This window comes from Triticum dicoccoides, chromosome 6A (genome assembly GCF_002162155.2).
Source record: "Triticum dicoccoides isolate Atlit2015 ecotype Zavitan chromosome 6A, WEW_v2.0, whole genome shotgun sequence".
In the NCBI taxonomy this organism is placed as follows: domain Eukaryota; kingdom Viridiplantae; phylum Streptophyta; class Magnoliopsida; order Poales; family Poaceae; genus Triticum; species Triticum dicoccoides.
Genome location: NC_041390.1, coordinates 68,081,149 through 68,093,677, shown reverse-complemented (window position 1 = coordinate 68,093,677; position 12,529 = coordinate 68,081,149). Strand labels below are relative to the sequence as shown.

The 12,529-nt window shown below is 41.6% G+C and overlaps 1 protein-coding gene, 1 long non-coding RNA gene, 1 other non-coding gene and 1 pseudogene across 3 annotated transcripts in view; 2 read left to right on the top strand and 2 right to left on the bottom strand.

Moving 5' to 3' along the window:
- LOC119319092 overlaps positions 1-1,117 on the bottom strand; it is a 2,451-nt gene extending 1,334 nt beyond the window's left edge. Inside the window, exons 1-2 of the long non-coding RNA XR_005154349.1 lie at positions 1,011-1,117; positions 746-803 (exon numbers count right to left, since the gene is read on the bottom strand). This is a non-coding gene — a long non-coding RNA (uncharacterized LOC119319092). The remainder of the gene's footprint in view (positions 1-745; positions 804-1,010) is intronic.
- A 1,951-nt stretch (positions 1,118-3,068) lies between these two features.
- LOC119319687 lies at positions 3,069-3,173 on the top strand (annotated as a pseudogene).
- Positions 3,174-4,229: 1,056 nt separating this feature from the next.
- LOC119319686 lies at positions 4,230-4,429 on the top strand. Its single transcript, XR_005154564.1, has one exon. It is a non-coding gene; the product is annotated as a U2 spliceosomal RNA (small nuclear RNA).
- Positions 4,430-5,095: 666 nt separating this feature from the next.
- On the bottom strand, positions 5,096-11,059 carry LOC119314995 (probable helicase MAGATAMA 3). The gene is made up of 20 exons (XM_037589669.1): positions 10,849-11,059; positions 10,607-10,754; positions 10,370-10,509; positions 9,846-10,043; positions 9,536-9,733; positions 9,410-9,445; positions 9,149-9,234; positions 8,868-8,918; positions 8,336-8,444; positions 8,138-8,243; positions 7,878-7,975; positions 7,710-7,808; positions 7,540-7,632; positions 7,359-7,412; positions 6,888-6,946; positions 6,721-6,805; positions 6,287-6,646; positions 6,071-6,193; positions 5,668-5,754; positions 5,096-5,584 (listed from the first exon to the last, which is right to left on the bottom strand). The coding sequence occupies exons 1-20, from the start codon at positions 10,981-10,983 to the stop codon at positions 5,363-5,365; spliced, it is 2,487 nt and encodes an 828-aa protein (XP_037445566.1). The 5' UTR covers positions 10,984-11,059; the 3' UTR covers positions 5,096-5,362.
- Positions 11,060-12,529: the final 1,470 nt, after the last annotated feature.

Here is a 12,529-nt window from a genome sequence, read left to right as displayed (position 1 = left end):
TATCATTATTTATCTCTGGTAGGTGGGCCAATTGCTACCTTAGACTGATGATGTGAACAAAGCCACAATTTCCTGTATGCATAACTTACGAAGTGAATAAAAGGTAACACCATCCGACATTTCAAAGGGATATCTAGGGTAGTAATTAGCTGAAATTGCAATGCTAGGAGGGAGAATATTGATGCTCCCTATTTCGAAATCAGAAGTGACAAATGACAGTGATAATGACTAAAAACTAAATTATCATTATTTATCTCCGGTAGGTGGGCCAATTGCTACCTTAGACTGATGATGTGAACAAAGCCACAATTTCCTGTATGCATAACTTATGAAGTGAATAAAGGTAACACCATCCGACATTTCAAAGGGATATCTAGGGTAGTAATTAGCTGAAATTGCAATGCTAGGAGGGAGAATATTGATGCTCCCAATTTCGAAATCAGAAGTGACAAATGACAGTGATAATGACTAAAAACTAAATATCGACGTGAAAGTATAGTCCCAAGAATATTTTGGTTTTATCTGGACCCGTCCTGTTAATAGTTTTTCTATCTCTCTCTCCGGGATCTTCTCCTAGTCGCTAGCCCAAGACAAAGAACATATGAAAACCTATGGAACTACTCCCTCCAATCCATAAAAAATGTCGCAGTTTTGAACTAAGGTTGAAGATTAATTAATCTCCAGAAAGTCCCGGTGAAGATAACTGAACAAGTTCTAGTTTTACTGGACAGTTAAGAAATCTTACGAGCATCTCGCAAGTTATGCAGTTGCTGCCTCCAGTTTACTGCCTCCAAATGCAAAACCTATACATGCAGCGAGAAACAAGGAAAGGTTTAGCGGATGAATAATCAAAAGTGAAACACAAGATCCAGGAAATCAAGACTAGTTTTTGAAAAGCAAAGCTCCGGTTGATTCGCAAGCAAGGCAGCCAGATTCATGTAGCACAGCAAATCAAATCACGGGTGGTTCAAGAGCAAGAAGCTTGTCACCCAATTAGTTCAAGTAATTACCTGCACATATAGAGATCAGATCTTGGTACTGCCATCAGACAGCACCTCTTGACCTCTCACCACATCTGATCTAACCCTAGAAAAGGGGACAGAAACACAGAGCTGTGCTGTGTTTGTGTGAAGAAGGGGTGAACGAGGGGAGCCTGCTTTTATAGGCAAACAAATGGGCAGAGAGATAAAATAACGCTGTGGGGCCTGCAATGCAATTAAGGGAGGGACAACTGAATCATTGTTAATTAAGCAATGTGACATGACACTTGCAGACAGGAGAAAAGCTCTTAACTCCCACTTGCCTGGAGTCGCTTCGCGCTTATTGGACGCCCGTCCCACCAGTCTATACTAATCACAGTATGTACACATATGTTTAGTAGGCCTCGTTTGGTTACATGTCTCTGGGTTTGATGTGGCTTCGTGGAAGCCGCGGCGCGAGGTACAGCGAGGCGAGGCCGGGCATCTTTCTGCCTCTCGGATTCTGCCTGTCGAGAGGCCATTAAGCAGAGCACAGCATCCAAGCTTAGTCGGCTTCAGTTAGAAAAGAGAAGCCTGAATTTTTGACAGTCCAAGTCCCACGTGTAGGTGCAGCTGAAGCCATCAATTATTGAGTGGCCCTATCGCTCAAATGTTTTTACCTAGCAAGATCGAATCCTAACAAAGCTGCAGCTTCAAAAAGCATGAAAGGCAGGGTTGGCGCTTGGCAGTCTCCGGCGGCAGGTCTTGCTCTGTCGCTCTGCAGCTGCCAACGTTTCTCTGAACTCCATTGTTCTACGCCCCATCACGGTCTCAGCTCGCTAACTGGAGTTAATGTTGTTTTAATAGCTTCGACCCGTCCATATCAAAATCTCGAAGTTCTCTTATAACTTGTCAAAATCTTGAAGTTAAATCCCTGTACACGGAAACAAATCCTTGCTTTTATTTTGTTTTTCCAGGTTGGGATTTTTTTTTTTGAGAAACTTCCGGGTTGAGATATGAATAGGAGGAATAGAGAGAAGCAACTCTACTGGGCCATGAGTACGAATTAAGCCGAGCTATTGGGTCTTCAAGGCGTCTGGGCTGCTATGGTAAAATCAACGTGGAAGCTACATCGGCGGCATGCAGGTTATGCGGCGCAAGAGATTCTTGGCGACATGCGCTTATAAACTGCTCGATGGCTCGGAGTGTGTGGGCGTTAGCTGATGAAGAAATTGTGGAGGTGATGTGTCAGAATGAAAGCCACAACGCGAAGGACTGGATCTTCCAAATAAACAGCAAATTATCGCATGACCAGCTAGTTCGCATGGTGATCACGTTATGGGCTATATGGGGAGCGAGAAGGAAAGTAGTTTATGAAGACATCTTTCAAAGCCCAATGTCAACACACTTATATATTCGGTCCTATTGGAGTGATCTTCAAGTTTTAAAGAAGCCACACATCCAGCATTCACAGACCAGGCCGGCGAGGCCGTCCAACTGGATCCAACCGCCGGAAAATTTGATGAAGGTGAATGTAGATGCTACGGTGAGGGGATGTCGAGGAGTCGGTTCAGTGGCAGCGATATGCAGGAATAGGCAAGGACTCTATCTAGGTGCTTCATCCGTGGTATTCAGAGGTATAGTTGATCCCACGACTCTGGAAGCTCTAGCGGTGAGGGAGGCCATGGCATTGGCGGAGGATCTAAACCTACAAGCTATTCAGGTGGCTTCAGATTGCTCGGTGGTGATAGATGACATCAAGAGGAGAAGTGGGGTTGGCTATGGGGCTATTGTACATTAAATACTAGAGTACTCTACTAGTTTTACTTTGTGTAATTTTGTTCATGAATTTAGGAGTTCGAATGTCGAAGCTCATAATCTAGCAAAGCATGCACTAAAACTGGGGCTTGGTCGTCATGTTTGGTTGGGCCACCCTGAGGATCTTCATTTCGTTCATGTAAATTATGTGACGAATCAATAAAGCTTTGCTGATTGTCTCAAAAAAAAAAAACTAATGCGCTGCTGTTTGATTAGTGCCACCTCGCCGGTGCGAGCAGCACGGTCAGCTGAGAGAGCAATAAGAAGAGGCGGAGGGCAACCTTTCAAATCATACATTTCTCTGCCTTTTGGCTAGATCAAATGTAGTATTTGTTCTTATCAGCTTTTTTTGAGATAAATGAAAACTTTATTCATTAGAAATAAAAAGTACATAATTTGTGAGGATCATTACAATTTCATTTAAAGGTTTCTCAAATCAATTAGAAATCAATGAAAATCTAGCTAAACTCGCAAGCTCGTGAGCTACTTTATTTACTTCTCTATTACAATGTTCGAATCTAGTAGCAACGAAGTCACAAGCATAATGAAAACAGTCGTCGAAAATTGCCGCCGCCGCACATGCCGACTGTCCTCTGTTATTCATGGTATCAATCTTCTCCAGATTGTTTGCCTTAATAATAAGGTGATTACATCCCGCCCTTTGCGCCAATGTTATACTAAATTTAAGAGCTGAGGCTTCCGCCATCAACACATCTGCACAGTAGTCAATCTTTCCGTTCCCTCCCGCGATAAACTACCTTTTTCATCTCCCAAAATCGCCCCCATCGTGCCCCTAAGCAGGTCGTGATCAAAAGAAGCGTCAACGTTAAGTTTCACAAAACCCCTAGGAGGACATGACCAACCCCCCTTTTTCATAGAAGCCTTGAGGGATGATGCATTTACGAAGTTTGACGTAAGGGCTAGAATCCCTACTGAAATCTGAAGTGCATTCTGAGTTGTCTCTTTGTGCACTAACTTCCGTCTTTCCCACCATAAATATCATGCTGAGACAGCAATCATTTTACGCACATTGTGATAACCCATTATCCTTAATTCTTGGTCTGGCAGACGTAGTAGGTACTCCAACACCGCCTCTCCAGTAAGGTCAACCTCGCAAGCTTTATCAATGATATCATTCATCCCCAGCCTTGTTCAAACCTCCTTTGCTCTACTGCAAAGGAAAAGCATATGCTTTGTATTTTCAGAACCCTCAAAGCAAGTAGGACAAATGAGCATGACCTTCATATGTCTATTTGCCAGCGTAACCCGGCATGGAAGTGTTCCATGTAATGTACGCCATATAAAAATTTTAACTTTTGCCGGACATGATAATTTCCATATCTTACTCTAAATAGGATTAACTGTGGTTCGCCCCATCCCATTAGAATGTTTTAGTCTACTTCCATACTGATGGTCCCACTCCACAAAATAAGCAGACCGGACCGACAACATATCATTTTTCGTATAACTCCAAGCAATAAAATCTGGCATATCATGTTGCGAGATTGGAATTTATTTGATATGTGAACCATGTGTCCACAACGATATGAAATTTATTTTTTATGATGGAGGGTCCATCACAATGGCTTGCCATTGGGACCCTTATGTGTCGCATGGGCGTTGCACTACTGCCCAGGCTAGACGCACCCCAACCAATACAAAGTAAACAAATTATAGTCTTCTAAACAAATATTAAATTTTAGTTTAAATTGGTTATATCAATCGATTAGATTCCTAAGTTTCTTGTTGCCAGGTGCATCATAAGGCTGAAGACAAGGATGGTTCAACTACCTTTTCAATTGGGAGCATTGTCTGAATAAATTTCCCTGTGAACGTGTGAGATTGTTTTCCCATATTCATTGATCGAATGCTACCCTTTCAATGGATACCTTGCACATGATTTGGTTATTACAAGACTATTTTATTTCAGCCATTTTGAACAGAATCAAGCACACCGCTGCTCATTCTTAGTTTCATGGTGCCCGCCAGAGCAATAGATACACTTTCATGGTTGTACAATATAATGCCAGGTGACTCATACAATAGCAAAGGTTATGTGTATTTCAAATTTGGATCTGAAATTTTCAAGGATTGTAGACAGATATCTTGTGAACAACCACATATCTTTTCTGGAATTTGTCAAACCTTTTAAATTTGAGTTTTGTGAGATGGGAACATGACAGCACCTAAGCCATAAGAGCTACAGCAAGGTCCACGACATGTGCCAGCCTCTGGCGAAGAAAGAAATGTAACCAGGGAGGGCACCGGCTGGTGTTCTTCGCCAAATTCCAGCACATGTACTACACAATCAAGTGAACAACATACACACATACGATATATAAGCATATAGACACAGCAGAAGCCAGAGCTGCTGCAGTTCTGCGGTTAACTTTTTTTGTTCCATAATGTATGCATGGAGCTCGCGTAGATGATTCGTTGGGCAAGGCGGGCATGCACCAGCCTCTTCCCCCCTAAAATTTGCTAAGAATAGCAGAATTTCTAACTTGCAAAGCTTTTTGCTCTTCTATGTTATGTACCTGGCCTCTGATAAAGCTCCCCCTCCAGCAATACATTGCAGGCAACAATTAATCATCACCACCTCCTCCATCATCAGCCTCCATGGCGTCATAATCATCTCCATCCGCTTGATGGTCCCCAGCATCGTCTGCGTCCATCACTTCTTGCCTTGCAACCACTTCATTGATGGCTTCTACTGCCTGTGATATCCTCGCGTCTGGAACAGGTCTCTCCACCTTCATGGATTTGAAACTATCCTCGGTGAAGAACGCAGTGAATGGCTTTGGCACCTGCAAGATGATCATGGTTAGTTACATTCACCAAATGTTGTTTTTCTACACAAGCTTCAAAAGAAAGACAGTAGCCATCTCACCTTGAAATAACGGTTTCGCTCTTTGGCACTCTCAACAAGGTTGGTCCAGTGTTTATCTTTCTTCAATGTTGAAGCGGAACCTATTACCTGCATCACACGCTAATTTGTTATTTGGGTATTTACCAACAACGAATGATAGTTTACACAAATAAGCCAACTCCTGATTCCTAGTGAGATGTAGAATGGGTAGAATACATCAAATCGAGTTATACATCGCATAGCTTGTTCTTCTAAAAAAGGAACTCAGGCACTATAACCTCCATACTGTCACACCGCGTAATCCATGAACAAACATGTAGGGTTGTAAATCCAATACAATTAAAACTCGTTTCTTTCTACCAGTGTGTATGCAATGTGCATCATAAAAAAAGACAACATTGATGTTTGGATAAAGATCACTTACAAGTACAGCAGATCTAGCTCTGGTGATGGCAACATTCATTCGCCGAAAATCAGAAACAAACCCAATATTTTGCTCCTTATTGCATCGAACACATGAGAAAATGACAAGTTCCTTTTCACGGCCCTACATGTGAGCAACAAGATGCCATATTACAATCACTGCAACCCACTACGTTACATAGAGCAAATCTGCAATGCATGTTAATAAACTAGTTACCTGGAATCCATCAACAGTGTTTACATCTATAACTTCCTTTGATTGGTCGCCAAAGGTCGACCGGAAATGGTCCTTCAGGAGTTTCACCTGACCCCTGTATGGTGATATAACAGCTACTTGAGAACTAGATTTGAGTTCTGGATAGCGCATGGCCAATTGGTGATATAGGAGGGTTATGAATTCCACTTCATCCTCGTTCACCGTCGAACCACTTCCAGACAGCTGAGATTCAACCCCATCAACATCAAAGAAGCAAAATGGTCCGAAGCAGCTGTAGGAATGCCATGGACGTTTTTTGTTGAGCCCTTCCCCGTCTTCTAGGATGCCTTCATAGAATTCTTTTGAAGGGAATACACTAATCTGTTTATTGAATGTATTAGTAAAATCAGAAAGCCATCCAGTTTCCAGCTTACATGAATTGAGTGGGGTACTACCTCTGGATGCATACGATACTGAATTTTGAGCATTTGCACGGGAAAACCAGCAGCTTGAAATCTCTGGAACAAACTTGTTCGATAACTGATGGATAGCTAGCATTGTATTAGCATTGCAACACGTTAACAGTGTGAATCAATTAAAGAAAAATAAGGGGACGTCTTACCCTAAGTTCTGAGCAGTCTTTGAAATTACAGTTGCAGGTAACTGAACTGGGTCACCAACCTGGTATGAATATCAGAAGTGATAGTGAGAAACTGAGGATACAAATGTAACCACTGTGAGCAAATACTCAAGGTACCTTAGGTATCAACATATCAACAGAGTACAGAAGATATGAAGCGAAATGGTCAGGAACAGATGGCTAGGTACGGCGTGCGCGTAAACACGTACAGGAAGAAATGAAAACAAATTTCTACAGAATCTAAGCTAGTGAAATGATTCTAGATTTAATATCCACAAGGACATCGATAATACCATCCTGCTGTTGAGTGAATGAAGTACTTAACTAGTAGTATAGTGATTAGCTATAACACACTAGTAGTATAGTGATTAGCTATAACACATTGACAAGGAAAAGGTAAACTGCTGAATAAAAGAGATATGTACAATCATCTGAGAAAAATAGACTGCATACAAGAAAAACTTGTCTGCATCCATGAACCAGGGGCACAAGAGTCGCTGGTTCTACCTGAAAACAAAGTGCACGTGTCAGATTCAGAAATAATTTGCAAATAGAAGCATAAACGATACCATTATCAAAGCCTGATAATGTTAATGCTCCACTAGAAAGATAACATGCACAAAAAAATACTCACAGCTTGCGCGGCTTCATCAATTATAACAACATCAAAAGCACGAGTCATCCTGGTGAAAATGGCCGATCCACTGAAACTGAGGGTAGAAAACACCTACGAATTTTCCTTGACAATGAGAATAACATTTTCAAATATTATCAACAAATATTGATAACAACAGATGTTCGTACAATAGCTGCTTCGTCAAGAAGTGAAGCTCTAATTCGATCCTGTTCACCAGCTCCTCGTCTCCCGCCATCTGATGCCACCCCAGATTGTTTTTGTTGTATCTGTAAATATTTGAACTCGCTATAATTGACACAAGTTAGACAGAATGCTTAGCAACTCAAATCACATACAAGGTAATCCATGGAAACTGCTTTGACAGAATGATGTGCCTTTAATCCAATACGCACAATCTTGGGATTGTAAGTGTTGTTATTTTCATCACGTATTCCTGAAAACATGCAATAACTTTGTTAGTTAATTTGCTCATGACCAAAGCAATAAGCACGAGCTCACAAACAATAGTGTTTGATCACAGACATATGGATGCAAGAATACTTTCATTTTGATTAACATTTTCAGCATCATATGACATAGAGCCAAAAAAACTAACCTGTTTGAAGAACACGCAATACAATCTCATCAAGTGCTGAGTTGGATGGAGCACAGACCAACACATGGGCACGATACTTGCGATTGGAACTTACGACTTCAGGTTTCTGCCCAGAATTGTTTTAACCATGTAAGGGATGAACCATCCACATCCAGAAATAATGGCAAATATAGTCAACTACCGAGTATAGAAGAGTACCAGATCATTCCCAGTAGGATAAAAACCATCATCACCATCGACAGGCATAATCAAATCTCGAGGATTTGCACCAATTAGCCATGGAGATGCTTTCATCCAGTTTGCGTGCCTATCATGTAAACTCCACAGTAAGATAGTGCTAAGTGCTCACAAATACTTGTAGTAGAATCTTGCAGAATTTCGCAACAGAAAACGCAACCAAAAAACACATACAAAAATTCCCACACAGCACATGAAGGCTGAAACTAGATGCTGAAGGATCACTATACATGATAGTGCAAATGTAAACCACAACAATCTTATCCTTCTGATAAAGCCTGGTTACACCCATGTTTTTGAGGCATCAAAGAAAAACGCGAGTGCCAAAGAGTGAGTACATGAAAAGCCAGCAACAGATGCAGCAATTATGAACATTTCTGGCAATATCCTTAATCTTGTAACTGCTACATGCTCTTCACTCAGCATTTTATGCTTTCCTTCAGCGCTCCAAAACCAAAGAATGTCAGAAACTAACTAGGAAATAAGCACTTACTTGCTCTCTATGTCCAGCTCTGGCCCATGCTTTTGAACATCAAACCCTCCTCTGCAAAAGGATCATGAAGCATGTGAGATACATGCACTCATTTTTATCTGGAAGAAACATTACGACAAAAGAGGAATAAATTTCTGCAGATTACAGTGTATATGTTTCTGTTGTAACTTTTATTATGTCATTTCTAATTAAAAAGGACAAGGATTTTTTTGTCATCTCCAAAATAATATTACCAATATGCATTTCACTTGATATTACAGAAAAAAACAGAAGATTATTACCTAGTCTGCATTCTTGCAGGAGCGGAATGAAGAACAGCACTGAGCAGTCCAAGGATCGTTTGTGTTTTTCCAGTTCCTGGTGGGCCCTACAAATAAGAGTAGAACTCCACGGTCAATGGTTCATGCTTCTAAGGAATGCGATGTCCACAGATCTGCTTATACATTCTCCAGAAAATGCATACATCCAAAATTGTTCTCACTTGACAAGGTAAACGACAATACACTGCAAGTTAGAACAGCAGGAAAAAGTAGCAAACTAACCTGAATAAGGACAAAGGATCTGCGCGAAAGACCTGCCTGCAGGAGACAATACTGGTCTGTTAGGCACATACATTTCCCTCAGAACTAGATATGACGACAACATCAAATAGTACGAAGTACGCTCACATTAACTGCATCTAGCTGTGAACCATTAAGATTTGTTTTCAGGTAATCCATAAGTGGCTGAGGTACATTCCAAGCACGATTTTGATCATTTCCATCTCTGTTGTTCTCAGAAGCTGAAAGAATCAAATCCTTAAAAGGATGTGAAGCTACAGAGTGCATTCCAGAGTACTCTCGCAGTATGGTAGATAAACTGCACATCTGAGGATATTGACCAAAAATGAAATATCAAGGTCATATCTAGAAGTACATGCCCTTAATAACTGAGGCAAGCATGAAAACTCAGGCAGTCTTTAGTAACAACCGAACTCACCTTTAAAATCCACAGAAAGCTATTTGGTGTTGACAAAATGGAAGCAAAGCGCTGCAGCCTTGAAGACTTCACAGGCCGTGCAACATTTAGATTTTTTATTTCCCCCGCCACAAATGTTCTAAGAGAGAGGTTATCTTTACCACCTCGCTGTTCCACCACGGCAAAGGCATACGCGGTAGGATTCACTCCCTCCTCAAACTGCAAAATGCAGGCATATCCTAACTCATCATTCATCATCAATATGGCTAACCATGTCTGGTGCACAGTAAATGTGGGGGAAATGCAATCATGACTTATGCTACGTAGATCTGATGGACCGATCAATTTTCCCTAGGAAATTATCTGAAAACATTCATCGCAATACAATGACCTTTAATCTGGTATATACATTGGTCTCAGATATTCATTGTTTTCCAACTTGAGATTTAACAACAAAACAGATAAGAGTGTTGGGCAGTCTGCACACTATAAGATCCACTAAATTGGCTGGGGTGTTGTCTGCTTCCTGCTAGCATGGAACTTACTTTCTCTTTGGAGAGCAGGAGGAGGTCATTCTCACACACAATGTCACGGAGGCCATCGGACACCACCATGGACAACTTGTGGAAACCCTCGGACTCTGCACATGATGCCACCGCCCCTCTCTGCCAGTCCAGCCCAACCTCTACTCAAATAGACCACAAACCAAGAACTGCTTAATAATGAACCAAGAGGCAGAAATTGAGAAAATCACACAAGCAGCAAGTTGGAGCAAAGCCCACCGTCCTCCTCCTCCTCCTCGTTGCGGCGGCCCTGGAGGATCTGCCCCTTGACCTCCTCGAAGAGCAGCGGCTCGAAGACGCCCAAGTACTCCTCCACGGAGGCGTAGCTGTTCTTCACGTGCTGCAGCCCCTTGGCCTTGTCCGCGCCCTGCCCGCCCCCAATCAGGAGATTGTGAAGGTTCAGGGATTCCGTCGGGCGTAATTGCGATGCCGTTAGTTGGCGCGGAGGGATTCGAGTGTACCTTGGAGTCGGCGACGATGCGGAGGTAGTCCCAGCTGAGCACGATCTTGAGGAAGCGGTCCGTGGTGGAGGCGGGCGAGGGCGTGGAGGACGAGGCCCCGCCGCCGCCGCCGCCGCCGGGCTTGTCCACCGCCATGGATTTCTCTCCGCGGCGGGAGAGGGTTTGGGGGGGTTTAGGGTAATGTTGAGCTGACGGTCGACACGGCCCACCGGAGCCGGGAGAGGAGAGAGAGAGAGAGAGATAAATAATACTGGCGCGGGCTCTCGATGTTGGGCTCTTATTGCGACCGTTCCCGGCCCGATGTAAGGCCTCCTCTTTAATGCAAGGTGATCATCATAGTACTTCCTCCTTTCCTCGTCTAAAAAAAGTACTTACTCCATTCCTAAATATAAGTCTTTTTAGATATTTCAATTAGGACTGCATATGGAGCAAAATGAGTGAATGTAGACTCTAAAATATGTATATATACATCTGTGTGTAGCTTTAATTAAAATATCTAAAAAGACGTATATTTAGGAACGGAGGAAGTATCTTTTACAAGAGTATCAATAATCTTTACGGATGGATCTTTCATTCACCCCGCACACACCTTACTTCTAACTAGTTTGGCTAAATCATGAACAACACAATTAGTCTCTCTAGGAGCATGCTCAAAAATAATATGCGGGGAATCACATGCAAGGTGATACATATCATCAAAAACTGTCGTCAATAGACCGAAAGAGCAACCCACATTCTTCATTTTCTCTATCACCCCGATGTTATGGGAGTTCATCTCTATGCGATTACACCCAACTGTAGTTGCCAATTGAGACCAAACCGTAAGGCTAGTGCCTCGGCCATAAGCGCATCTTTGCATCAATTGATTTTCCTGTCCCCCGACGTGACAAATCTACCATTTTAGTCTATGATGACAGCACCATACGAGCCTTTAGTAAGTCTGGGTCAAAAGCCCCATCCACGTTTAGCTTCACATAGTTGCTCCTTGGTCTCCTTTGGTTTGGTTCATAGGGTAGGATTCCCTTAAAAAAGGTTCATATATGGTAGGAAAACGCGAACACTATATGAGTATATCTTTCGTCTCGCTAAAGAATTTTCTCCCCCTCCCCCCATTGTAAACTGAGCAGACCTATTCTTTTTCGATCGCTCGCGGTAGTTGTAGATTCATTCGACTTGTTTTTTTGTTTTTCTTATGGTTTTCTTTCTTTCTTCCCGGTTTTCTTGAGGTTTTCTATTTCCTTTTTCTTTTCATTGGTTTTTCTATTTTTCACGGCTTTCATTGGTTTTCCTTTTTTTTCATTATTTTCTTTAGTTTTTTATTTCTTTCTCAGTTGTCTCTAGTTTTTCCTATTTTTTTCCTTTTATTTAATTGGATCAGTTTTCTTCGGTTTCCTTGTTTTCTTCTTTTTTTATTTGGTTTTTTTTTGTTTTTTCATTGATTTTTCTTTCTCTGTTATGTTTCGGTTTTCTGGGTCCTTAATTTTTTTGTTTGTTTCATGATTTTCATCATTTTTTCTTCAACACACGTCTAATTTTTATTTTGGTTTTCAGTCTACATTTTTTGCATATGTCAACAAAAATTTTTATAATACATGTTTAACATTTTTCAAATACAAGTTTAACATTTTTTTAATACATGTTCAACATTTTTTCTATACACATTTTTAACAATTTTCAAATG

What these genes read in the sequence shown, in the direction of transcription:
- LOC119314995 (XM_037589669.1), bottom strand. Translation starts at nt 10,983, where the DNA reads ATGGCGGTGGACAAGCCCGGCGGCGGCGGCGGCGGCGGGGCCTCGTCC. An exon ending in TTCTTGACGAAGCAGCTATT is followed by an intron (nt 7,633 to 7,709) that starts GTACGAACATCT and finishes GAAAATTCGTAG; the next exon opens with GTGTTTTCTACCCTCAGTTT. An exon ending in AGTATCGTATGCATCCAGAG is followed by an intron (nt 6,647 to 6,720) that starts GTAGTACCCCAC and finishes TTCAATAAACAG; the next exon opens with ATTAGTGTATTCCCTTCAAA.